The 26,449-nt window shown below is 41.1% G+C and overlaps 1 protein-coding gene across 1 annotated transcript; it reads right to left on the bottom strand.

Annotated features, from left to right (window-relative positions):
- Positions 1 to 3,347: 3,347 nt before the first annotated feature.
- col1a1a (collagen, type I, alpha 1a) lies at positions 3,348 to 19,993 on the bottom strand. Its single transcript, XM_057817631.1, has 49 exons — positions 19,739 to 19,993; positions 18,022 to 18,213; positions 17,722 to 17,747; positions 17,350 to 17,385; positions 16,420 to 16,512; positions 15,787 to 15,855; positions 15,654 to 15,698; positions 15,363 to 15,416; positions 15,229 to 15,282; positions 15,099 to 15,152; positions 14,969 to 15,022; positions 14,807 to 14,860; positions 14,131 to 14,175; positions 13,988 to 14,041; positions 13,857 to 13,901; positions 13,712 to 13,765; positions 13,378 to 13,476; positions 13,255 to 13,299; positions 13,079 to 13,177; positions 12,934 to 12,987; positions 12,730 to 12,837; positions 12,447 to 12,500; positions 12,229 to 12,327; positions 12,104 to 12,157; positions 11,934 to 12,032; positions 11,786 to 11,839; positions 11,655 to 11,708; positions 11,465 to 11,572; positions 11,343 to 11,387; positions 11,017 to 11,115; positions 10,819 to 10,926; positions 10,569 to 10,730; positions 10,379 to 10,432; positions 9,851 to 9,958; positions 9,707 to 9,760; positions 9,563 to 9,616; positions 9,310 to 9,471; positions 9,116 to 9,223; positions 8,881 to 8,988; positions 8,724 to 8,777; positions 8,284 to 8,391; positions 7,592 to 7,645; positions 7,413 to 7,520; positions 7,278 to 7,331; positions 7,092 to 7,199; positions 6,727 to 7,006; positions 6,441 to 6,631; positions 5,120 to 5,362; positions 3,348 to 4,040 (listed from the first exon to the last, which is right to left on the bottom strand). Exons 1-49 carry the CDS (start codon positions 19,818 to 19,820, stop codon positions 3,894 to 3,896), a joined length of 4,347 nt encoding a protein of 1,448 aa, XP_057673614.1. The 5' UTR covers positions 19,821 to 19,993; the 3' UTR covers positions 3,348 to 3,893.
- Between the last annotated feature and the right edge of the window lie 6,456 nt (positions 19,994 to 26,449).

Here is a 26,449-nt window from a genome sequence, read left to right as displayed (position 1 = left end):
AACTTTTTGCTCAATGAAAAATTAAGTGTTCATATGCAAATTTTTCAATCGCAAAATATTTTTCGCATTCAAAAATGTTTTCTATGATTGAAATTTTTCTTTTTTTTTTTTTTTGATTGATTTTTCTTATTGAAAATATATATTTTCTTTGAATCAACTTATTTTTTGACTGAATAATAAAGACAAAAACGTCCTAGCCAAAAATGTGGCCCAAACACAAATCAACATTACTTGAATCAAAAAAGTTGCTTCAATCAAACAAAACTTGACTCTGATCAAAAAAAAAAATTCAATCAAAAATATAGCTTTCACATGCCTTATTTTGAGTTTCAAATTTATTTTTGCATTCACATTTTTTTTATTGAAGCGACTTTTTTTGATTGAAAATATATATTTTGACTGAAGCAACTTTTTGCTCAATGAAAAATTAAGTGCTCATATGCAAATTTTTCAATCTCAAAATATTTTTTCCCATTCAAAAATGTTTTCTATGATTGAAATGTTTTTTTTTTTTTTTTTTTTTGAGTGAAGTAATTCTTTTTGAAAATATATATTTTTTGAAGCAACTTATTTTTTGACTGAAGAATAAAGACAAAAACGTCCTAGCCAAAAATGTGGCCCAAACACAAATCAACATTACTTCAATCAAAAAAGTTGCTTCAATCAAATAAAACGACTCCGATAAAAAAAAATTCAATCAAAAAAATAGCTTTCACGTGCCTTTTTTTGAGTTTCAAATTTATTTTTGCAACTATACAACATCCAGTTTTCTTTGGGTGGGGAGAGCGTGTCTGCGGGTGGGCACTTACATAATAATTGCAATACCGTGAAACCGCGGTAGTTTTGCTTAGGGTTATCATACCGTCAAAATCTCATACTGTCACATTCCTACTCTTGACATTAATAGATAATTAATCTGGTGGATCATAATTTAACTACAACAGCAACAGCTGAATCTGGTCAAAAGAATGACAGTGAGAGAAAATTGTGTTTGTTCTTCATATGGGCAAGGTCTTTTAGGCTCTCACCTAGATTCACTAATCAGTGCTCCTCTACTTTGTTAAGAAAATAAAAATAACTTGAAATTTCAAGTTATCCAATTCCACTTTGTTTTCAGGTTTTGATAGACAACTAAAAAATTAACACGGTAGTTTAAAAAAAGCATTTTAAGTAGGGTTGTTCTGATCATGTTTTTTTGCTCCCAATCGTTTTAGTTTGAGTATCTACCGATTCCGATATTTCCCGATCCGATTGCTTTTTTTTGCTCCCGATTCAATTCTAATCATTCCCGATAATTTTTCCCGATCATATACATTTTGGCAATGCATTAAGAAAAAAATGAATAAAACTCGGACGAATATATACATTCAACATACAGTACATAAGTACTGTATTTGTTTATTATGACAATAAATCCTCAAGATGGCATTTACATGATTAACATTCTTTCTGTGAGAGGGATCCACGGATAGAAAGACTTGTAATTCTTAAAGGATAAATGTGACTTTGTATATTGTGACTAAATATTGCCATCTAGTGTATTTGTTGAGCTTTCAGTAAATGATACTGTAGCCATTTAACTGTTTTGCCTAAATGCCTACCATGACTGTGCATAGTGGCACCAATTGATATATCTTCTCTGTGTTGGGAAATAACATAGGGTGTAAAGAAAATACGTACTACTGCCTTTCTTCCCCACATTGCTTACCCACTATATATCTAATTGTTGAGAGAGGGAGTTTAAGGCTTTAGCCATTTAAAAAATGGCTCCAAAGACTGCCAAAATTCACTCCACTCATTTTACGCTGCCTTTTAGCTCAATATATAGGTAAATCGGCGCCGTTATAAATTGAACGCGACAAAGCGTGAGTGGGTCGTGCAGCACATGCGTTGATTGCGTTAAATATTTTAACATGATTAATTAATAAAAAATTCATTACCGCCGTTAACGCGATAGATTTGATAGCCCTACTTTAAGCCAAAAACTAAAGACTCTGGATGAGTGTAAGACATTTTGTCTGTAACGTTAAATACAATTAGAAACCTATTTAATAAAAAAAAGGCATGTCCGATATTTTTTTGCCGATTCCGATACTTTGAAAATGACGTGATCGGACCCGACATCTTTAATTTTAAGTAAACTGGACTTCTGTTAATTTTAACTTTTTACTGTGCACCAATCCAAGCCTCACAGATGCATGCATTCAATGAGGTCGAATTACCTCTCCCAAATACAGAACCATATTCCTCTGTGGAGCCCCCGCAGGGGATGTGAGGTGGACAATCAGCCTCTTTGTGATGCCCACCGCTTGCACCGTGGCTTTACCCAGGCAGTCTTGGCTTTGCTGCTATAGCTGCATGATGTCGCTCCTCTGGATTCCTGCTTTCGGATAACAAGCTAAAATCAGAAATAGGCCCTCGGTCTGATCATCTAGTGGATGAAATATTTCCTATCACAATGGATTTTATCCCTTGGAATCAAAATAACCAACTGACCTGCACCAACTGAGAGGTAGGCTGCTTTTCTCAATGTGATGCTTAACAAACTATGTTAGGGAAAAAAATGCTCCACTGAAAGTGCAGGGAAATGTTTGGTCCTTTGGTTCAAAAAGGAGCATTCTGAAAATGTCCGAGGACGAGCCTGCAGGGGCAGTCAGTGAGACAGTGAAGGCAGGATTCATTGTACGACCACTTAACATGCTTTATTTCAGCATTCAAATAATTAAAAACATCTCAAATTATTATACATATACAAAATAGGTACAGATCTTTGTGGTGTTTCTCCCAATAAGTGTTTCTTTCTCTCATTCTGGCTCTCTGTGCATTTCAAATTTTGGAATGGGAAAAACCACCTCCAGAAAACAAAGGACAACAGATTGTTGAGGGTCAAGGAGAGGAGGGCTTTTAGAGAATTTGCTTGATTTACATGAGCAGAGGGTTGAGAACTGAAAAACAAAACTGAAAAATCGTTTTCGGTGGTTTCATTTTAGCACCATGAAGGCCTCTGTCACATCACTAAGCTCAATACTAAAAAACAGTAAAGACAAAGCGGATGTCAGGGACCCTAAACAAGAGAATAGCACCTGTTTTGTTTTTACTAAAGTGCCTCAATGACTCCACTGACCGCCACAACGCCGGCAGCTGAACACTTTCAAACTTTTTTGAGGTAGCCATAGGATGTTCTTTAAAAGAAAAACAAGTTTTAAACCCATGTTTCTCTGCTGGTGGTTTTAATGTGACTTTGGAAGACAAGAGGAACAAACACGAGAGCGGCCCCAACAGCAAAACAGATTTGATTTTGGGCAGGTGGAGACCGGGTGGCACAACAACAAAGACAAACATGGCTGTCAGTTTCACCGTTTATTCATCAACACCTGAAATGTGGTACAAAGCAATTGGGTTCTGTCTGTCGGGACTGTCCTTTCATTCCTCTCACCGCAGGGCGGGTGTATAAAAATACAAAAGTCACCTGTGTGTTTCTGTAAACTCCAGTGAGTCCTGGATTGGCTTGGTCGAAGAGGGGCAAGTCAATTTTTTTTTTTTACACTTTACAGAATCATATATTATTTTCTTGTTGCTCTATGGGGTCCTTGGTGTTGGTGATGGTAAAAACATGACAAAAACAAAGAGTCAGAAACAAAAAAAAAGTAGTGGTCCCAAACGCGACAATGCGAGTGTTGCCGCATCACTGCCATCTTTGTTGAAGTGCAGGTTTTAGGTATGGTAGACCATTGGAACAATGGCCGTATAGTATCGCAGGATGAGGAGTGGAGGGGGCCAGATCAGAAAAATGTTTTAGTGGGGTTTTTGTTTTTTAAGAGGGATGGTTGCTAGAAAAAAACATAACACACGCACTCACGCACCACAACATATTCAAGTCCAGATTTCTCTTTTTACAAGAAACAGACAGGTCCAACTTCAAGGCCAAACTCTTGGTCTGGAGCACCAACATCCATAGGAGCGATGTCAATGATGGGCAGGCGAGATGTTTTAGATGTCTTGTACTCAATGACTGTCTTGCCCCTTGTACCGGTGTGTGACTGCAAGGAGAGATAAGCATGTTTGAGGATCAACATTTAAAACACCAGAAATGAGGGTTGTTCCGATCATGTTTTTTTTCTCCCGATCCGTTTTAGTTTGAGTATCTGCCGATCCCGATATTTCCCGATCCGATTGCTTTTTTTTGTGCTTCTGATTCAATTCCAATCATTCCCGATCATTTTTCCCGATCATATACATTTTGGCAATGCATTAAGAAAAAAATGAAAAAAACTCGGACGAATATATACATTCAACATACATTACATAAGTACTGTATTTTTTATTATGACAATAAATCCTCAAGATGGCATTTACATGATTAACATTCTTTCTGTGAGAGGGATCCACGGATAGAAAGACTTGTAATTCTTAAAGGATAAATGTGACTTTGTATATTGTGACTAAATATTTCCATCTAGTGTATTTGTTGAGCTTTCAGTAAATGATACTGTAGCCATTTAACTGTTCCGCCCAAATGCATGATGGGAAGTGCAACCATTACTGTGCGTAGTGGCACCAACTGATATATCTTCTCTGCGTTGGGAAATAACATAGGGTGTTAAGAAAAAAGATCAACTACTACCTTTCCTCCCCACATTGCTTCCCACGATATTTCTAATTGTTGAGAGAAGGATTGTAAGGCTTTAGCCATTTAAAAAAACGTTGCAAAGACTGCCAAAATTCTCTCTATTCATTTTACGCTGCCTTTTAGCTCTATATATAGGTAAAACGGCGCCATTATAGATTGAACACGACAATGCGTGGGTGGGTCTTGCAGCGCATGCGTTAATTGCGTGCAATATTTTAACGTGATTAATTTTTAAAAAATTAATCACCGCCGTTAACGCGATAAATTTGATAGTCCTACTTTAAGCCAAAACTAAAGACTCTGGATGAGTGTAAGACATTTTGTCTGTAACGTTAAATACAATTAGAAAACGATTTAATTAAAAAATATATATATATTAAAAAAAGGCATGTCCGATATTTTTTTGCCGACTCCGATACTTTGAAAATGACGTGATCGGACCCGATCGATCGGGTTTTCCTGATAATGGATCCAAGCAAATGTACTCACCGTGCAGCCATCCTCAAGGACACTGTAGGTGAAGCGACTGTTGCCCTCAGCTCTGATCTCGATCTCGTTGGAGCCCTGGAGGATCACGGCCTTCTTCAGGTTGCCGGTGGCAGCATCCATGTAGGAGATGCTGTTCTTGCAGTGGTATGTGATGTTCTGGGAAGCCTCAGTTGACATGAGACGCAGGAAGGTCATCTGGATGTTGACATCCTCTGGCAGAGATCCCTCGCTGCCGTACTCGAACTTTTGGGAGAAGCACAGGGGATTAGTGTGCGTTATAGAGATTGATACTAAAGACTAGGGTTGTTCCGATCATGTTTTTTTGCTCCCGATCCGATCCCGATCGTTTTAGTTTGAGTATCTGCCGATCCCGATATTTCCCGATCCGATTGCTTTGTTTTGCTCCCGATTCAATTCCAATCATTCCCGATAATTTTTCCTGATGATATACATTTTGGCAATGCATTAAGAAAAAAATGAATAAAACTCGGACGAATATATACATTCAACATACAGTACATAAGTACTGTATTTGTTTATTATGACAATAAATCCTCAAGATAGCATTTACATTATTAACATTCTTTCTGTGAGAGGGATCCATGGATAGAAAGACTTCTGACTTTGTATATTGTGACTAAATATTGCCATCTAGTGTATTTGTTGAGCTTTCAGTAAATGATACTGTAGCCATGCCCAAATGCATGATGGGAAGTGGAACCATGACTGTGCGTAGTGCTACCAATTGATATATCTTCTCTGCGATGGGAAATAACATAAGGTGTTAAGAAAAAGATCAATTGCTACCTTGCTTCCCCGCATTGCTTCCCATGATATTTCTAATCGTAGGGAGAGGGATTGTAAGGCTTTAGCTAATTAAAAAAAGGCTCCAAAGGCTGCCAAAATTCACTCTACTCATTTTACACTGCCTTTTATCTCTCTATATAGGTAAAACGGCGCCATTACAGATTGAGCGCGACAATGCGTGAGAGGGTCGTGCAGCGCATGCATTAATTGCGTTGAATATTTTAACGTGATACGTTTTTTAAAAAATTAATTACCGTCGTTATTGGGATAAATTTGATAACCCACCTTAAGCCTAAACTAAAGACTCTGGATGAGTGTAACATAATATGTCTAACGTTTAATACAATTAGAAAATGATTTAATTAAAAAATATATATATATACAGTATATATTAAAAAAAGGCATGGCCCGATATTTTTTTGCCGATTCCAATCCTTTGAAAATGGCGTGATCGGACCGATCGATCGGGACATCTCTACTAAAGATGACTAATAGGTGGAGTCAGTGCGTTTACCTGGAAGCCCTCGTTCATTGCCTCGCCGAACCAGACGTGCTTCTTCTCCTTGATGTTCTTGCTGATGTACCAGTTCTTCATGGCGACCTCACGCTGAGTTGGTGCCACGCAGGTCTCTCCGGTCTCCATGTTACAGTAGACCTTGATGGCATCCTGAGTGCAGCCCTGGTCAGGGTCAATCCAGTACTCGCCTGAACATGGAGGGGGACAAAGTGTCAGAAATGTATTTGTTACGACTGCAACGACAACCTTTTGAATAGTCTGTGCCCGTGACGGACACACTCACCGCTCTTCCAGTCTGGGTGGCACATCTTGAGGTCGCGGCAGGTTCTGGCAGGGTTCTTGCGAGTGCCGTCAGGGCTACGGATCTGCTCAATCTGCTGGCTCAGGGTCTTCAGGGTGCTGTCAACCTCCAGGTCACGGTCACGCAGGACATTAGCGTCATCAGCGCGGTACATGCGGAAGGGATCGGGAGCCTTCTCCTGGGGCTGGGCAATGAAACCGAGGTCAAATCCGCCACCAGGGGCGCCTGGTGCTCCAGGAGGTCCAGGAGGTCCGGGAGGACCCTAAAGAACAAAACAAGTGGAGACAGAATAATGCATTAAAACGGTTTTGGTGGTGAATCTAGATAACAAATGAAGTAAGCCTTACAGAAGGTCCCATCTCTCCAGAGCGTCCACGAGGTCCAGGAGGTCCAGTGGGACCAGGCAGGCCAGTCATACCATCCTTACCAGGAGAACCGGCAGCTCCGGAAGCTCCCTGTGGAAAGCAAGATCTTAAATTCCCAGAAGGAAAAAGTACAACATATGACAAAGTTTCTTCGGCGCATTAACTCACTCTAGGTCCAGCGGGTCCAGCAACACCAGCAGGTCCAGCCTCTCCAGCATGACCCTATGGTTGTGCAAAGAAAACAGTAGTTGAGACCTGAATGATACAAAAAAAGTGTGTGGCCATGAGTGTCGAGTAACTTACAGCGGGTCCAGGAGCTCCCTGCATACCAGTGAATCCTCTGTGTCCCTTCATGCCTCTCTCACCAGCCTCTCCAGTCTCTCCCTTGTCTCCACGAAGTCCAACAGCTCCCTATGAGGAGAAAATATGATTCACCCGATCTCTGTTCCCTCTGTATAGCTTATGCTTGCCATGCTACTTACAGCAGGGCCACGAGGTCCAGCAGGACCAGCAGGGCCAGCAGGGCCAGCAGCTCCCTGGAATAAACCAAATTGTCATGTTATGTTATGTTTCAGTTATACACCAGGGGTGTCCAAACTTATTTCCCGTCTGAGGGCCGCTTTCAAAAATACCAAAGGGTGTGTGGGCCAAATTGAAATCCCAGTGAAACATGACCACTCAATATCAGCCTTCCCAGTTGAAGTTGATTTTATTTCTAGAACTCTGTCAATGGTGGTGAATGAGGTGAACAAAATAATATATTTATCAAAATATTATTTACATTACTGAAAAAAAAAACTTTGAGGAACAAATGTCCAGCTAGAGCAAAAAAGTCAAGAAAATTGCAACCAAGATATCTCAATTAAAACAAAATACTAACATTTTCCTACATCGATTTCAACATGTTGCCAGGTTTTGACCCCCGAGCTAATGGAAAGGCACTGCTTAATCGACTAGCTCCATTACTGTTAAAGCTAAGAAGTGCACCAGAATGTAGGTTGAATTTAAGCTTCTTGTGCGGGCTATATTCAATGACATTTTCATAATTTGCTGCGGGCCAATAAAAACTGTGCAGTGGGGTGCAGTTGGCCCGTGGGCCGTAGTTTGGACACCCTTGATATATATTTTCATCATTCATTTATAAAGTTGCCATGCAGGGACGCTTTTCACTCACGCTCTCTCCACGGTCACCAGTCTTTCCGGCAGGTCCAACGGGTCCGGGGGCACCAGGAGGTCCGGGGGCACCAGGAGCTCCAGCAGGGCCAGACTCTCCACGGTCTCCCTAAATTGTTTCACAAGAACAGATCCATTACCCTCCCATTCAAAGAGGAGTCATTTTTGTAATAGCAGATAGCAAACCTTTGGATGTGCTGTAATCGTTCACTACTCTAGTTTTAAAACTGAGACACAGTACCGTCTCAAATAGGGTTTGAATCAAATGTTAGACATTTACGGATCACTACTTGGAATTGAGTCAGCTTCAAGTGGCTACATGATGAAGCAAATTGTTCCCTTGCAACGTAAATTGGTGCAGTGTTTTAAGTCCAAGGGTGATATCTAATTGTTTGCTTATTGCCAGTACATAAAGTGTGTCGTCATGTCCATTGAGTTCACCTTGGGTCCAGCAGGTCCATCGCGACCAGCAGATCCCTCATTACCAGGGGAACCCTAAAACAGAAAGACAAATGAATTGTGTGATACTGTCAAAGGACTGAACGTGTAAGGTTGATGGCCAACTGAAGTGCAGTGTATGAGTACTTTCTTCTCATACCTCACGTCCGGTCTCTCCAGCGGGTCCAGCCAATCCAGGGGGTCCCATAGGTCCAGGAGGTCCACGCTCACCACCGGGGCCAGCAGGTCCCTGCTTTCCGGGCTCTCCCTGTGGTTGACATGGCAATTGTGCATTCAATTTCAATAGCCAACTATGACTAACAAGACCAACTAGTTGCATTGGCCAAAGACAGATGTCTTGATAACTTTAGGACTAAGAAATAGTATGATCTTACCGTAGGTCCGGGCAGACCAGGGAAACCTCTCTCGCCTCTCATTCCAGACAGACCGACAATACCACGTCCTCCGTTGAGACCCTGAGGTCCAGGAGCACCAGGAGCACCCTGTAGAGAATCACAGTGGAAAGTGTTACACAGGGGTCTCATCATTTTGTGATGTTAGTTTGATGGTAAATTAGAAAATAACTTACAGGAGCACCATCGGCACCAGGGCTACCCTTCTCGCCAGAAGGTCCAGGGGCTCCAGCAGCTCCAATCTCGCCAGTGCGACCAGCAGGTCCGGTGTCACCACGGTTTCCTTTAGGTCCTTCCTTTCCAGCGGGTCCAGCAGGCCCAGGAGGTCCAGCATTGCCCTTTTCAAAACAAATATAGTATACAACTATTATTATAGTTCTGAAGCTTTCTACTACATGCTGTCACAGTCATGTGCTGCAATAGACTTACAGCGGGGCCAGGAGGTCCAACTCTGCCAGCAGCACCAGGGAAGCCAGTAGCACCCTTGGTAAGAAAACAGAAGTTCAGTGTAAATACAAGTTTGCTTGGTGATGTAGATGAGAACATCTCAGAAGAGTGACTGCTCAAACTCACAGGAGGTCCAGCATTTCCGCGAGCTCCCTTGGCACCAGTGTTTCCAGCGGGACCCTGAATGAACATAGTACACAGTTGCTTAGCATGGAATGGCTACTAAAGGGCATCCAATGCAATGATGATTTATGATTTGAGTTTACAAACCTGGGGTCCAGGGGCACCAGTTGGTCCAGCAGCACCAGGAGGACCAGCATCACCCTTAGCACCATTGTTACCAGTCTCTCCCTTAGCACCAACAAGACCATCAGCACCCTAAATGTGGGGATGAGAAAACGGTTAGGTTGTGGAAGTTGTTTGAGGATATGTCTGTGAGAGAAGACAAATTATTAAAGCATCGGGCACTCATTAACAGCCAGTCCTCCTAATTTCAATGAATTGGATGTCTATTGTTAATAGTATGTAATTAGTTAAACACTACGGAGAAAAAAAAATCTGTTAGTGTTACTTCGGTCTCTGACCAGAATGTATTTAAATTGTATGCATTCACAATTGTGTTTATAATCATAAAGACATAATATAAAAATAAGGGTTAAAACTCATAAGTCTCACTAAATAAATAATTTTCAAAAGAATAGTCACTTGCTATATAAAGGGTTAAACGTTTGAATTGTCAACTTTTGAAAAACTGTCCAATGTAGTGTCCACTTGCACAGAAAGTCTTAATGAACTTACAGGAGGTCCAGCAAATCCGGCAGGTCCGGGTGGTCCAGCCTCTCCACGCTCACCCTATGGAAGAAAACAATGTTACAGTCCTTGAGAAATCATAGACAACAGCGACGATAGAAAATACGCTTAGATTGCTCCTGGAATACAACTAATAACTAGAGTTGTACCAGAGGTGGGGAAACAAAGAATAACTCACAGGGGCTCCACGGGCTCCAGCGGCTCCAACAGGTCCAGCAGGGCCAGTCTCTCCCTTGTCTCCGGTGGCTCCGGCAGGTCCGGGAAGTCCAATAGCACCACTCATGCCACGAGGACCGTCTTTGCCAGGTGCTCCATCAGCACCCTTGGCTCCTTGCTCACCCTGAAGAGGGGAGAAATACCCGATCATGAAATTCTGATACAGTAGGAGCTTTCTGAAGGTGTAATGTGATGGTGGTGCAATCACTCACTCTGTCTCCTCTAAGTCCTGGAAGACCGGCGGCACCACGTTCACCAGGCATTCCCTGCAGTCCAGGTGGGCCCTGAGCTCCGGGAGAACCAGGTGCTCCAGCATCTCCCTGAAGTTGGTCAATGGAAAATAAAAGATTAGATGCAATAATACCTCACAAGCAGAGTAAGAAATGTCTTTCAACATATGCTAACATTACCTTAGCGCCCTCATTTCCAGCAGATCCAGGAGATCCACGGGCACCAGCAGGTCCGATGGGACCAGGGTTACCGCGCTCACCAGGGAAACCTCTGTCACCCTGAAGCAGAGGGATACCGCAAATTTAGGGCAAGATCAGTTCTGACCTCATGTAACAGACAGTATTTTCTTATCGTACGGTTTTAAGAGAAAACATTTTTGAGCAAATCATGCAAATGTCAGTCAATCGGGAACCACGAGTGTCCTCAGTGTGCTAGTTTTGGTTCTAAAAATGAAACTGCGGATAGTTTGCGATTTAATATCAGGTTATTGGTAAATGTGACTTACTCTAGCACCAGCGGGTCCTGGGGCTCCGGCCTCTCCGGGCACACCCTAAATTAGAGGAAAAGTGTCAAGGTAGTTCATCAAAAGGAAGAAAAAATGCTACATCAATTGAATTAATTGTGCACCTGCTCTCCGGACTTGCCAGTCTCACCAATGGCACCCTGGGGTCCTGGAAGTCCTTGGAATCCTGGAGGTCCGGCAGGTCCTCCCTCACCTCTCTCACCAGCGGGTCCCTAAGAAGAATTACATAAAGAACGTGAGAACTGATAAACAGTGAGCAGTGGTAATTTGTATTAAGCATGGGCAAGTACTTACGTTAGGTCCGGCAGGTCCCTGAGCACCAACCTCACCATCCTTTCCAGGGGCACCCTAAATAAACAAAGATGCTGCTTTTGAGTGCCTAGTTAGCATTTATTGGACTAAGAAGAGTATTATAGAGAACTTACAACAGGGCCAGTAGGTCCCATCACTCCTCTCTCACCAGGCTTTCCAGCATCACCCTGAAAACAAGTTGGGGGTTTGTTTATACGAGATATCTTAACAATGATTCAGAAAGCTTCAAAAATACATTGGAAAATGAAACTTGGTACTTACAGCGGCTCCCTTGGGTCCGGGGAATCCCATGACACCAGGCTGACCTCTGGCTCCAACAGCGCCAGGGGGTCCAGGGCGGCCATCTTGTCCAGGGGCACCCTGGTCAAGTGGATTCATTAGCTCATTGTGGACTCGTTTAAAAGACTGAGGGCATTAAAAAACAAACTTACAGTAGCTCCCATCTTGCCATCGGGTCCAGGGCTGCCAGGGCTGCCAGTCATACCCTTGAGATCACAGACAAATGTTCAGAGGAAGAGCAGCAAAAAATTGAAGAAATGATTGACAGCAGTCTTACCTTAGCTCCGGGCAAACCAGGTTCACCAGTGCGGCCAGGCTCACCAGTGGCTCCTTTAGGTCCAGCAACACCAGGGGCACCGCGCTCACCGGTGGCTCCCTAAGATTGTCAGGAGGAAAACATTTTTTTTTAATTACCCCAAGAAGAAACACACTATTTTGACAACAGGTAGCATAAAGGATGGTGTGTGCTAATTGTGGTGTACGTGTTGTACTCACTTTGGGTCCAGAAGCACCATCAGCACCAGGGAAACCACGACCACCAGTGGCACCCTATGGAGAAAATCAATTAAGCTTGCTTAGGTCTCTATTATTCCACCTAGTTTGCACAGTTCAGTACATGAACTGAAGATAATTCTTTATCTGTTAAAATACTGCCCTCTGTTATCCGAATCAAATACTGACCCCTATCTATCATACCTTTTGGTTATAAATACGAACATTTCTGGCATCTACCTCCAAAAAGTTGGGTTTTCCAGGGATGTACAATTGAGATACTTACACGCTCGCCAGGAACTCCACGGCCTCCAACGGGACCAGGCTCTCCTCTGGCTCCTCTCTTGCCCTCCTCACCAGCGGGTCCAGCAGGTCCTTGAACTCCAGCGACACCCTGGACGATAAAAATGCGCAGAAAAATGTTAGCTAACAGCTTTAGATATGTACTTGCATGTGCTTCGATTAGCTGAAGTTGATGTTGGCAACTTACAGCCTCTCCCTTGGCACCGGGCTCTCCCTTGGCTCCAGGGGCACCAGCCTCACCCTGAGATAAACAAATAAGCAAATGTTGACAAACAAGTCCAAAAACAAACATCAATCAAAAATTGACATTGTTATGCAGGAACTTTACTTACAGTGTTACCCTTGGGTCCGGGGGCACCAGCAGCACCTTGGGCTCCTGGGGGTCCACGGGGTCCAGGGAATCCAGGTGCTCCAGCAACTCCGGCAGCACCCTGCAGGAGGCAGCATATGCTTAGTTCTGAGTCTATCTCAAGTTTGAAGCAACTTTAGCATCACGTGGTGTACTTACAGGCAGTCCCTTAGCTCCAGCAGCTCCGTCAGCTCCGGGGTTACCCTGAAAATATAAATGTTCATGACCAATTCATCAGCAGTCAAGAAGTTTTTATCATTTAGGATCAAGTCTTTAACTTACAGAAGGTCCGGCAGGCCCAGCAGGTCCAGGGTTACCGGGCTCACCACGGGCTCCAGCGGGGCCCTCAGGTCCACGAGCACCCTGAGCTCCAACCTCACCCTAAAAAGTTGGAAGTGTAAAATGATTAAGCACCAAGCTACCGAATAATCACATTTTCAGGTGAAACCCAAAACAAATAGTGAAACCTAATCAGTATCAAACCTAAATACCAAAATGTGCTAGTAGATACAACATCAAGAAGCTAATTGTAGTTCTAATTTCCCAGAATTTACAGATTTTAGTCAATCATCTCTAAATGAATGAGATAAAAAGCATTGTTTTTTTTTTTTTTTACCTTGGCTCCAGGGCCACCGGGGAATCCAGGAGGTCCAGCGGGACCAGTGGGACCCTGAGTAGAAACAATAAATACAACATCATCAGACCAAAAATGTAGGACCCTCAATGAAGTTGGGACAATATGGTCAAAAATGCACACTTACAGGAGGTCCGGCAGCACCAGCAGCACCATCGTTACCACGAGCACCCTGCGGCACAACCATAAGTAAGTTTGGCTCCAATCTTGACCAATTGATTGAATAATCCAAGTAAAATAAAAGTTGAGTGGACTCACGGCAGCTCCAGCAGGTCCAGCGCGACCTCTCTCGCCGGGCAGACCGCGAGGTCCCTGAAAATGGAGAAAATCAGGATTAAATCTACAGGATGAGGCATAATTTGTAAAACAATCCGTGATTTCGGGTGACACGTGTTACTCACCATAGCACCGGGAGTTCCGTTCTCGCCAGCGGCTCCAGTCTCTCCCTAGGAACAAATACATAATGGTCAAACGAAACTGTAATTCGTCAGGTTAACTTGTTTTTTAATGTGGCTAAAATGAATGAAAATGTTCAAGAACTATTGACATTGAATTGAAAGATGTTGAGTCAGTACTCTATCACATCAAAACCTATGTGAGTATGACAATTTGTTCCCTTCCTATTAGAGATGCAAATACTTTGTCTCTATTTGTACATACCTGACTTATTTAGTATTGCCCGATTGTTTGTCTACACTTTTGCGCATAGCGGTTAAACTGATTTTTATGAAATCTTTTCTGGCATCATTTCGTACAAACTTAAATTCACCTGTTTTACTTCATCGCAGTAGAAATATAGCAAATGTAATCAGTGAAACTTGACCCATAGAAGTACGTTGGGCCTAACTGTAAGCAGTAGAACTGAAAATACGCTAGCAGCTAGCTAGCACAATAATTCGGTTTTGATACGATTATACGACTATAAAGCATACATTTGTACTTACATTCGCAATAAAATGTTATGCTTTATGGGAAAGTGAATTCACAACTGTAACTCTGTTAATATTGGTCGTGAAAGCAATCATTTTAAGAACGATGCCAATTTTAATCGTTAAGGATTTCTGTGTTATCATTTACCTTAGGTCCAGCAGGGCCACTGTCTCCCTTAGCACCATCAAGACCGCTGAATCCCTGAGGAGAAGAAAATATTTGCGTGTTAACTGAAGGCACTTGAGATGCTCGGCTTTAACGAAGAGAAACTTTTTGAATAGTTTGAATTTTGTAGATATTATTACTCACTCTGTGTCCCTTGATGCCGGGCAGACCGGGAGTTCCGGGGAAACCACGAGCTCCCTGAGGTAAAAAGCATAGTACTTAACGGTATATCATGCAGGTTGGGAAGTGAGGTGCGTTGGCATTGGCGACTTACCTGAGGACCTGTAGGTCCACGCTCACCAGGGCGACCTGGTTTGCCAGATTCACCCTAGTTAAAAGTGGAAGAAAATTAAAGTCTTGCATGATGAAGCGAGGTCAATCGAGTTGAGATTTGGGCAACTTACGTCCTCTCCGTTCTTGCCAGGGGGGCCAGCGGGTCCACGGGGTCCCATGGGTCCCTGTAGAAAACAATTGTATGTGAAAAGTCAGAACTATGTCATGTCAAATTTGATGTCCTTGCTGTATTTGTAATACTTACAGTAGCTCCGGCCTCTCCAGACTCACCAGGGGGGCCAGTGAATCCCTGGGGGCCCTGAGGAGAGGATACAAAAGGGTTGTTAGCTAAGAAGTTTTGTCCCTTACATTGTCTTTACATCAACTTACTTTGCTGTTTAATTTATGATTTTCTTCATTTTAAAAGACTTGTGTTTATCTCATGCATGTTAAATGAAGTTGCCATGTAAAATATCACTATAATCATTGTTATTTGATGAAAATACTACAAAAAACAGCCTATATCATTTAAACAGGGATCAAGCTGTGTACTTACACTAGAACCGGGAGGTCCAGGGGGTCCACGAGGTCCCATTGGGCCCTGTCAAATGGAATCAGAGATGTTAGAGTCTCCATGACAATGGTTGATGGGAAAATGAAAAATGTGCTTTTGAGTGTGAGAGACGAACCATAGGTCCAGGAACAGGCATGACAGGAGATTTGTCGTCATAGCCGCCAGACATCTGAGGGGAGAAGTTCTGCGGGAAAATAGAGCCATGTTAGAATTACGTAACATGGATGGCAATCAAACAATTAAGTCATGAGAGGGAAATTACCCAAAATTGTTGGTTACTTCAATGAATCCATTTGTTTTTTTATTATGTTCTGCAATGAATTTAATGATTCACGCCAAAATGTCACAATAATGTCTTAGCTTTACTTGAGGTAATTCAAGAAATCTGTGTAAAAATGCCTTTAATTCCCAGTCTCATTTAATGTTGGTTTTAACACACATCAGTCTTGTAGGATGTTTTAACCAGGCCTGCATTTCAAAAACAAGGTGATCATGATATTGAATGTGATATTAAAGTGGGTTAGATGACAATTAAAGTGACAAAAATTCTACATACGAAAAGTGTAATGGCAATTATCTTTGTGTAGCTGACAGTTTTTACTTAAGTTTGCTGTGATAGAACAGCACTATACATAATTAGAAGGTAAGTGTAGGCCCAATGGCTTCCACACAGGAATTATATAACATTTTTTAATTGCCGCTAAACACAAAAACATTAACAACAACAAAACAATCTAGAAAAACTTACTCCACCAAGGCCGGGGGGTCCAGGGGGGCCGGGAGGTCCAGGCAGACCAGGCTGGCCGGGGATACCATCGTTACCAGGGGGACCAACAGGGCCCTGCAGGGGGGAAGATAAAAATGCAAGGTTAAAAAGTCTGAATAAAATACAACATTGCTAAGTCAGAAAGCCTCATTATTGCATCTACCATTCATTGTATTAATTATCGTATTGAATGATATCCTTGTTTTTAATTCTAATTACAGCGATGACAGCTAAAATCATGCTCTAAGAGACTGGAACGCCAAAGACAGGAGCCATGTGACCAACCAGGAATACTGGTCATGTGACCTTAGGAAGCAGGAACTCGGTAAGAATAATATAAACTTGGGAATACTATATCCATGACCGTCCCGACAACCAAACCAAAGTTGATAATAATAATAATTACACTAAACACAAACTGCTAAAGCTCCTATTTCAAACTGAAATGTGCATTTTTAAATGTATGATCATAATGATAAAACAACAAAACCTCCAACAGACATGAACCACCACTGGACTAATTAAAAAATTAAAGAAATCAACATGGCTTCTTGGCCAGTTTCAAGTGATTTTTTTTTTTTTAATGAAATATTTTATCAATCTCCAAACCAGCACACATGCACACTTTATATTATAATTGTCCTTCATACATCATCAGACTTCTGATTAACCTCCATCTTCACATTCACTGATATTGAACTTCAGAAATATTCTCCATATTTCAGACTGAAATTTTGCATGATTTTTGGTGATCATAACATAACGGACCACACTAGAGCACAACTCAGAATTATTATTTTTGTCTTTAACTTTATATTACTGGATTTAAATGAAACACATCAAGCTTTGCAACGCACAATCAATAGAGGTTAAAAACGAGCGCTGAAAATTTTGATGAGTGCGTGCACTTACCCTGTCGCCTTTAGGTCCACGATCTCCCTTGGGTCCCTTTAAAGGGGAAAAAAAAAAGACAAAAGTTTTAGCATTTTATCAAAAAACGGAACCAATTTGACTTCAAATGTAAATAACATATCACAATATGAAAGACATGAGCGACTATTGTATTTGAGTGAAAATATATACATAAATAAATAAATAGATAAAAACGTATACAATGTAGTATGAAGTTAATCATTCATCAATTAAATCAAAACACACAGAACCCAAATATTCTTTATGATGTTGATCATCTAAATTCATTTGCAACAATGATTTGTACCTATAATGAATAGGTATTTGTCAATAACAATTCCATATGTGTTAATATAATAATAATGTATTTACCTCGACCTGAGATTGACCCTGGTAGCCTGCAGACAAAAATAGATATGAGGTTAGTTGGACACGTTACAAAAACAAAGACAAGCAAAAAAAAGTTTGACATCCTTAGATTTCTCAATAGTGATATGTATTTTAAATTCTATTTTATGATTTTCAATCCTAATGGTGTAAATGCAATAATTGAAAACTGCAAGTTTTTGTTGATATATCCAATTATGTGTTATGTTATAGTACAACCATGTTTGTAATCGATAATGCTGCAAAGGCATGGTATATATTATTATTTTTTAATAGATGTAGTACCGTCGTCGGGGCAGATGGGGCAGCACTCGTCATGGGGGATGACGGGGTTGGGGCAGTCGGTTGTGTCCTCGCAGATGACCTCATCGCACATCACGGTGCCGCTGTCGCACACGCAGATCTGGCATGGCTCCGGTTTCCATACGTCACGGTCCTGAAACACCTGGCCGTCTAGGGTGCAGCTATCGCCTGTGCCTGAGGGGGGCGACAGAGGGACACAGACAGGTGAGACAGGTACACTACACGTGCACGAATAGGAAAAAAACAGGAAGTAAATAAAGTTGGACCTTAAATTCCAAACATACTTTTTCACGTAATAATTTAATATTAATAACAGTTATTTAACGCATAATTACAGGTTTTTACATTGGCAACAAAGTTACCTATCTGTAGAAATCAAAAGCAAGGGTGCAAACTGAATGTGATTTAACGTAATAATAATCCTAGTATTACTCCATCATTTAATAGCCTCACATTTCTCTACTCTATAGCTGATTTAAAAAATTCTGGGGAAAAAAATACAAGGTTGGGGGTTGCAAATATCCCAGAATACCAGCGAACTGAGCTCAGAGCAATCGGCAGCCTGTGGGTTTGGCAACAGCTGCTGGAAACACTTTACATATGTTTGCAATTAGAGCGCCACAAAAAAAAAAAAAAAAAAAAAAAAAAAAAAAAAAAAAAACAAAGGGAAAAAGAAAAAAAAAAAGGGTGGGAGGAAAGGGGGCTGAAAACGAGACGTCCAGATGTGTGCGCAAGGTGCACAGCCCAGCCGCTAGGTGGCGCTGTAAATCTGACAAATCTCACATGCTTTTGGCAGCAAGTTTTACGACCCTTTCTAGACAGTCCACATCTGGAAAATTGCATTTAAACGCCATTCTTCTTGTTTTTGGAGTTTATGGAAATTAAACCGAGAACTGTCACCAAAAACAAATCTTTAAACCTTTCGAATTTTCACCAATTGGCTAAAAAAGCCTTCAGTTTGTCAAGATGAGCAAGACTACGCCTGTTTACCTCTTTCTTCCTATACTTTTCCGCTCATGAACTCAATGTCCCTCATCTGGGAACTCCAAAAATGAGCCACAGGAGGTGTTTCATTTACCCTACCACATTCACCAAACATGTCTTGAAGAGTCAAGCAATATCCTTGTGGGGATGCATCTAAACTACATGGAGGTAAAGCATGTTTAAAGCCCATGATTCCACCTCCTAAAGATACAAAAGCGTGGTGTCGAGGTATTGTAAACTGTTTAAATACAAAGTCTATGTGAGGAACCGTGGCCTGAAGGAAAGCCTGCATGGAAAACCTGCAGCGACTTGCTCTGCATGCATTAAGGTGGGGGAGGAGGGCAAGGAGATGAGAGAGGGGCCTCCTTGGGATGCCCATTGCATTACGCAAATCTATCTATCTATCTATCTATCTATCTATCTATCTATCTATCTATCTATCTATCTATCTATCTATCTATCTATCTATCTGTCTATCTGTCTATCTGTCTATCTGTCTATCTGTCTATCTGTCTATGTCTGTCTACCTTGCAGAAACAATCAAAGTTGCACTATCTAATGCAATCCTTTCCTTCTCTTTCTTTCTTTCTAGATACAAATCTGTGACGTCCAAATGATGAGAAGAATATCCAATTTCCAAATTGAGAAGAAGCAAAGGGGGAAAAAAGTCTGGTTGAGAAGCTCCATAAAACAGTGATGAGATGATGAAACTTACGGTCGTCCTCGCCCTGTGCTCTAACCAAAAGCACCGCTGCGCTGAGCAGCAGCGCCAGCCGCAAATCCACAAAGCTGAACATATCTAGATGCCTCTAGACATGTAGACTCTTTGAGGCAAGAGAGGAAAAAAGTTGGGGGATGTCTTCTCTTTCTGCTACACTCCACTCATACACGGGTGTTGTGGGGCAGGGTCCGCTTGTTCCACAGTCCTCCTGACCCCAGCAGAAAACTCCCTACTGCCTACACTAACTTTCCACCAGGGTTTTTATATGGGAGTCTAAACTGGGAGGCGCTGGGACCGGAGCGACTGGGACGCCTTTTGCTGCGACTCACGTTTAGGAAAGACAAGAATGGACCCCTCCCTCGACAGATGAAAAGAAAGAAAGGGAAGGGGAAAAAAGGAGGTCCTTCCTTCCATAATTCCACAGCTGAAGGGTTGGAGTTGGGATGAAGAGAAGAGGAAAAGGGGGGTGACGACAAGGAAACTTGATCCTGAAGAGCATCGCTTGGTTTGAGGAAGTTCTCCTCCAGCAGCAGCAACAGCGGCAGGTTTATTCCAGCCTTTATTTCGGATCCCGATCTTCTTCCCGATTCTCATTGAATTCAGTTCCATCTTGGAAAAGTCAAGAGTGTTCACATGATCTTTTTTCGGTCTGGCATGGAAAATCCTTTCTAGTGATTCAACGTTTTTCCACTGCAAGACGTGGCCTGCTTGGCTGCAACATGTGTTTGATGTGTGTAGACTTTGGTTTCTTTTCTACCACTGATCACCAGTAACTGATTGTGGCAATCGTACAGGCTCAATGGATGTCTACCAATATTTTGTAAGAGTCAACCTAAAAAAAAAAAATCCAAGATTTAAGTATCAATCTTCTCATGCATAGTGAAACATCACACAAAACCAACATTTAAAACAAATCTTTTTGTTATGTATCATGATTCAGATGCTTGATTGAACCTCAGAGAGAGAGAGAGAACATAATGTGGTGCCTGAGAAATCCTCTATAAGAAGGAATCGTGATATAAACTATTTTATAAATGTTGCTGAAAAATTGTTGCATCTTGAAACTTTGTCCTTATTTGGCTGAAGTGATCCATGCATGAATAAAGCTCAGAGAATTGTAAACATCAGTGAAGTTCTCCATATTCAATCAGTCACCTAGTTATTAATTCTACCACCACAGTTATTAACTGTAGGTTATTTATTCATATTTGTACATACCCAATATCATTATTTTTAACTGCTATCCGGCTAAGTGCTGTTCTTTCAAAAAGGCAATAAATTGATGTTAAAAAATACAATTAGCTCTTCCTAAATATTACTTGGAAAATGTATTGTTCATTTTAGACATGACACTTTTTATCTAAGTGTTACATCATCTATTCACACACATGCTGACCTCTCTACAATGACAGTATCTTCAGAATAAGAATACTGAAATTCACGTATTCTTGTTGTGACTAAGGGGGGAAAAAAACGGATGTTTTTGTCCATTTTTACGCAAAGGCCCCCTGCCCATTTTAAAATACCTCCACAATTGAGGCCTTCGCCAAGATTATGATTGTTTTCTACTGAATAACAAGAGCCCTTTTTATGATTTCTCCCCAAGCCCACAAAGACCATCTTCCTCCAGAAGGTGGTGTTTCAGGTGAGCTGTAATTAGGCAGAAACCAGCTATTACACTAAAGCAGATGAGCCGAAGGGAAACACATGGCCATCTGATCCGGCGGCAGGAGACACGTTGCACAGTCTAAAGCGGGCCAACAACGTCTCAAGTCACTCCTCCTTCTCTCTTGCTCACTCTTCCCCTCTCTCTCTCTACTGCTCTCACAAACTGGAGATACCTTCACATTATCCATGTGTCTGCCTGTTCCCTTTTTTTTTTTAAAACTGGGAGGAGGATGGAATGCAATCGGCCTTTCCAGAGAAAAGAAGGCAGGCAGAAGAACAAAGTGCCACCTCATCGTTCCCTGATTCGACCTCCAGCTCGGCTGTGGGAGCGTCACAAAGCGACAAAATCACTCACATATAATCACTCGCACCAAATCTTAGCGTGTTCATTTTCAAGTCAATTTTGGGTGAGGGCAAGAGGAAGAACTACAGTGTGGCAAATAAGTATTTAGTCAACAACTAATTGTGCAAGTTCTCCCACCTGAAAATATTAGAGAGGCCTGTAATTGTCAACATGAGTAAACCTCAACCATGAGAGACAAAATGTGGAAGAAAACCCCCCCCCCCTGAAAATCACATTGTTTGATTTTTAAAGAATTTATTCGCAAATCATGGTGGAAAATAAGTATTTGTTCAATACAAAAAGTTCACCTCAATACTTTGTTATGTACCCTTTGTTGGCAATAACGGAGGCCAAACGTTTTCTGTAACTCTTCACAAGCTTTTCACACACTGTTGCTGGTATTTTGGCCCATTCCTCCTTGCAGATCTCCTCTAGAGCAGTGATGTTTTGGGGCTGTCGTTGGGCAACACGGACTTTCAACTCCCTCCACAGATTTTCTATAGGTTTGGGATTTGGAGACTGGCTAGGTCCCTCCAGGACCTTGAAATGCTTCTTATGAAGCCACTCCTTTGTTGCCCTGGCTGTGTGTTTAGGATCATTGTCATGCTGAAAGACCAAGCCACGTCTCATCTTCAATGCTCTTGCTGATGGACGGAGATTTCCACTCAAAATCTCTCGATACATGGCCCCATTCATTCTTTTCTATACACAGATCAGTCGTCCTGGTCCTTTTGCAGCAAAACAGCCCCGAAGCATGATGTTTCCACCCCCATGCTTCACAGTGGGTATGGTGTTCTTCGGATGGAATTCAGTATTCTTTCTCCAACAAACACGAGAACCTGTGTTTCTACCAAAAAGTTCTATTTTGGTTTCATCTGACCATAACACATTCTCCCAGTCCTCTTCTGGTTCATCCAAATGCTCTCTAGCAAACCGCAGACGTGCCTGGACGTGTACTTTCTTCAGCAGGGGGACACGTCTGACACTGCAGGATTCGAGTCCCTGGCGGCGCATTGTGTTACTGATGGTAACCTATGTTACTGTGGTCCCAGCTCTCTGTAGGTCATTCACTAGGTCCCCCCGTGTGGTTCTGGGATTTTTGCTCACCGTTCTTGTTATCATTTTGACGCCACAGGGTGAGATCTTGCATGGAGCCCCAGATCGAGGGAGATTATCAGTAGTCTTGTATGTCTTCCATTTTCTAATAATTGCTCCCACAGTTGATTTCTTTACACCAAGCGTTTTACCTATTGCAGATTCAGTCTTTCCGGCCTGGTGCAGGTCTCCAATTTTGTCCCTGGTGTCCTTCGTCAGCTCTTTGGTCTTGGCCATAGTGGAGTTTGGAGTGTGACTGACTGAGATTGTGGACAGGTGTCTTTTATACCGATAATGAGTTAAAACAGGTGCCATTAATGCAGGTAACGAGTGGAGCCTCTTTGGACCTCGTTAGAAGAAGTTAGACCCCTTTGATAGCCAGAAATCTTGCTTGTTTGTAGGTGATAAAATACTTATTTTCCACTTTAATTTGGAAATAAATTCTTTAAAAATCAAACTGTGATTTTCTGTTTTTTTTTTTTTTTTCACATTCTGTCTCTCATGGTTGAGGTTTACCCATATTGACAATTACAGGCCTTTCTAATCTAAAAGTAGGAGAACTTGCACAATAGGTGGTTGACTAAATACTTATTTGCCCAACTGTATATGCGGTAAATTGCCAGAAAAGGAAACATGAATGACATGAATTCTAATTGTGTCTTGTCATTACATTAAATTTTAAACATGCTCCTGCACGAATAAAGCTGTATAAATAAAAGTATATTGTAGTACACAAACATTCACATGTTTATCATACTTCGGTTTCTCTTCTACACTTCATACAGTAAAACTAAATGAAATATTAAAATTAATAATACCAGAAATACACACTGATTACTAAAGATGCACCGATACCAGGATTGGCAAGGGGGCCGATCCGGCCCGAAATGGTGGTATCGGCGAGTACCAACAAAGAGGGCGCTGATACCATTTACTGGTCCAGTAGTATAACACTTGACCACAGCCTTTCTTTCTCCTGGTGCTCACTACACACTCTGTTGTGTGATGGCACGTGATCACTTTGCATGCCAAGCAGCCATCGCTATTGGCCTTCTCCTCACCAATGAAAGCGGGCCAATTGCCGCTCTTAACCAATTTTTATATACTTTTATACTTATATATATATATATATATGTATATACACTCACTGGCCACTTTATTAGGTACACCATGCTAGTAACGGGTTGGACCCCCTTTTGCCTTCAGAACTGCCTCAATTCTTCATGGCATAGATTCAACAAGGTGCTGGAAGCATTCCTCAGAGAGTTTGGTCCATATTGACATGATGGCATCACACAGTTGGTGCAGATTTGTCGGCTACACACTCATGATGCGAATCTCCCGTTCCACCACATCCCAAAGATGCTCTAGTGGATTGAGATCTGGTGACTGTGGAGGCCATTTGAGTACAGTGAACTCATTGTCATGTTCAAGAAACCAGTCTGAGATGATTCCAGCTTTATGACATGGCGCATTGGGTACATTGTGGTCATAAAGGAATGGACATGGTCAGCAACAATACTCAGGTAGGCTGTGGCGTTCCAACAATGCTCAATTGGTACCAAGGGGCCCAAAGAGTGCCAAGAAAATATTCCCCACATCATTACACCACCACCAGCCTGAACCGTTGATACAAGGCAGGATGGATCCATGCTTTCATGTTGTTGACGCCAAATTCTGAACCTACCATTCGAATGTCGCAGCAGAAATCGAGACTCATCAGACCAGGCAACGTTTTTCCAATCTTCTATTGTCCAATTTCGATGAGTTTGTGCAAATTGTAGCCTCAGTTTCCTTTTCTTAGCTGAAAGGAGTGGCACCCGGTGTGGTCTTCTGCTGCTGTAGCCCATCTGCCTCAAAGTTCGACGTACTGTGCATTCAGAGGCCGGTGAGTGTATATGTATATATATTAGGGCGGTCAAAATTATCGCGTTAACGAGCGGTAATTAATTTTTTTAATTAATCCCGTTAAAATATTTGACGCAATTAACGCACAAATGTCCTGCTCAAACAGATTAAAATGAGAGCATATGAGTTATATGAGTTCTATGAGTTATATGAGTTATAATAAAGAAATACAGTACTTATGTAACGTATTTTGAATGTATATATCCATCTTGTGTCTTATCTTTCCATTCCAACAATAATTTACAGAAAAATATAGCATATTTTATAGATGGTTTGAATTGCGATTCATTGCGATTAATTACGATTAATTAATTATTCTTAAGCTGTAATTAACTCGATTAAAAATTTTAATCGTTTGACACCGTCAAAATTATCGCGTTAACGAGCGGTAATTAATTTTTTAAATTAATCCCGTTAAAATATTTGACGCAATTAACGCACAAATGCCCCTCTCAGACAGATTAAAATGAGAGCACAGTGAAAGGTGTACTTTTGTGTTTTTCGGAGTTTTGCCGCCCTCTGCCGGCGCTTGGGTGCGATTGATTTTATAGGCTTCAGCACCCATGAGCATTGTCTAAGTAAGTATTGACATCAACAATGGCGGGCTACTAGTTTATTTTTTGATTGAAAATTTTACAAATTTTACTAAAACGAAAACATGAAGAGGGGTCTTAATTTAAAATGTCTATAACTTGTCTTTTAAGAACTACAAGTCTTTCTATCCATGGATCGCTTTAACAGAATGTTAATAATGGTAATGCTATCTTGTTGATTTATTGTTATAATAAAGAAATACAGTACTTATGTACCGTATGTTGAATGTATATATCCATCTTGTTTCTTATCTTTCCATTCCAACAAAAATTTACAGAAAAATATGGCATATTTTATAGATGGTTTGAATTACGATTAATTGCGATTAATTACGATTAATTAATTTTTAAGCTGTAATTAACTCGATTAAAAATTTTAATCGTTTGACACCCCTAATATATGTATATATGTATATATATATATATATATATATATATATATATATATATATATATATATATATATATATATATATATATATATATACACACACACACACACACACACACACACACACACCATTAACTGTGAAAAATGAGGGATCACTGTCGTACCATTTGAGGCTACAACTGTACTTTATTTTATGATCCGTTTCACGAATAGTGCATTGAACATGCAACTGTAAAACAACATTAGCAACATATTTGAGCTCATTCACACAATGTGATAACAATAATATCATTCATATCCAGGAAGAAGAAAAAATAAAGAATGCATTTGTACACAATATCCAATCAATATGGTCAACCGGTTTTTTAGTTTTTTAACATTTACCTGGCAAATCGATGATGGGAGAAAGTCATGGAAATATTTGGGATTCCAACGTACCGGGGAAAAAAAGATTGAAATGACATTAGGTATTCCCAAAGGCTGAGGACAAAGAATATCTCAGTAAAAATATTTGGCAAAACCATGGTGATAAAATACACAGAAAAATGGTTGCATATCAACCTCTGCAATAGCTCAAAATAAGTTTTATCTTGTGCAAACCTTTCACTTGGCTAACAAAATAGAAATCATAATGCAAACAAACAAAAGAAATACATGAAATTTCCACAAAAGGACTTATTTTTTTATCATTGCAAAATTTGGCATAG

The sequence above is a fragment of the Corythoichthys intestinalis genome, chromosome 16 (genome assembly GCF_030265065.1).
Source record: "Corythoichthys intestinalis isolate RoL2023-P3 chromosome 16, ASM3026506v1, whole genome shotgun sequence".
NCBI classification, from domain to species: Eukaryota; Metazoa; Chordata; class Actinopteri; order Syngnathiformes; family Syngnathidae; genus Corythoichthys; species Corythoichthys intestinalis.
This window is presented reverse-complemented; position numbering and strand designations above follow the sequence as displayed.

Coding starts and splice junctions, on each gene's coding strand:
- col1a1a (XM_057817631.1), bottom strand. CDS start 19,820: ATGTTCAGCTTTGTGGATTTGCGGCTGGCGCTGCTGCTCAGCGCAGCG. Junction 17,748..18,021: donor CCCCATCTGCCCCGACGACG/GTACTACATCTA, acceptor TTTTGTCTGCAG/GCTACCAGGGTCAATCTCAG. Junction 15,856..16,419: donor GACCCCCCGGCCTTGGTGGA/GTAAGTTTTTCT, acceptor ATTTTCCCGCAG/AACTTCTCCCCTCAGATGTC.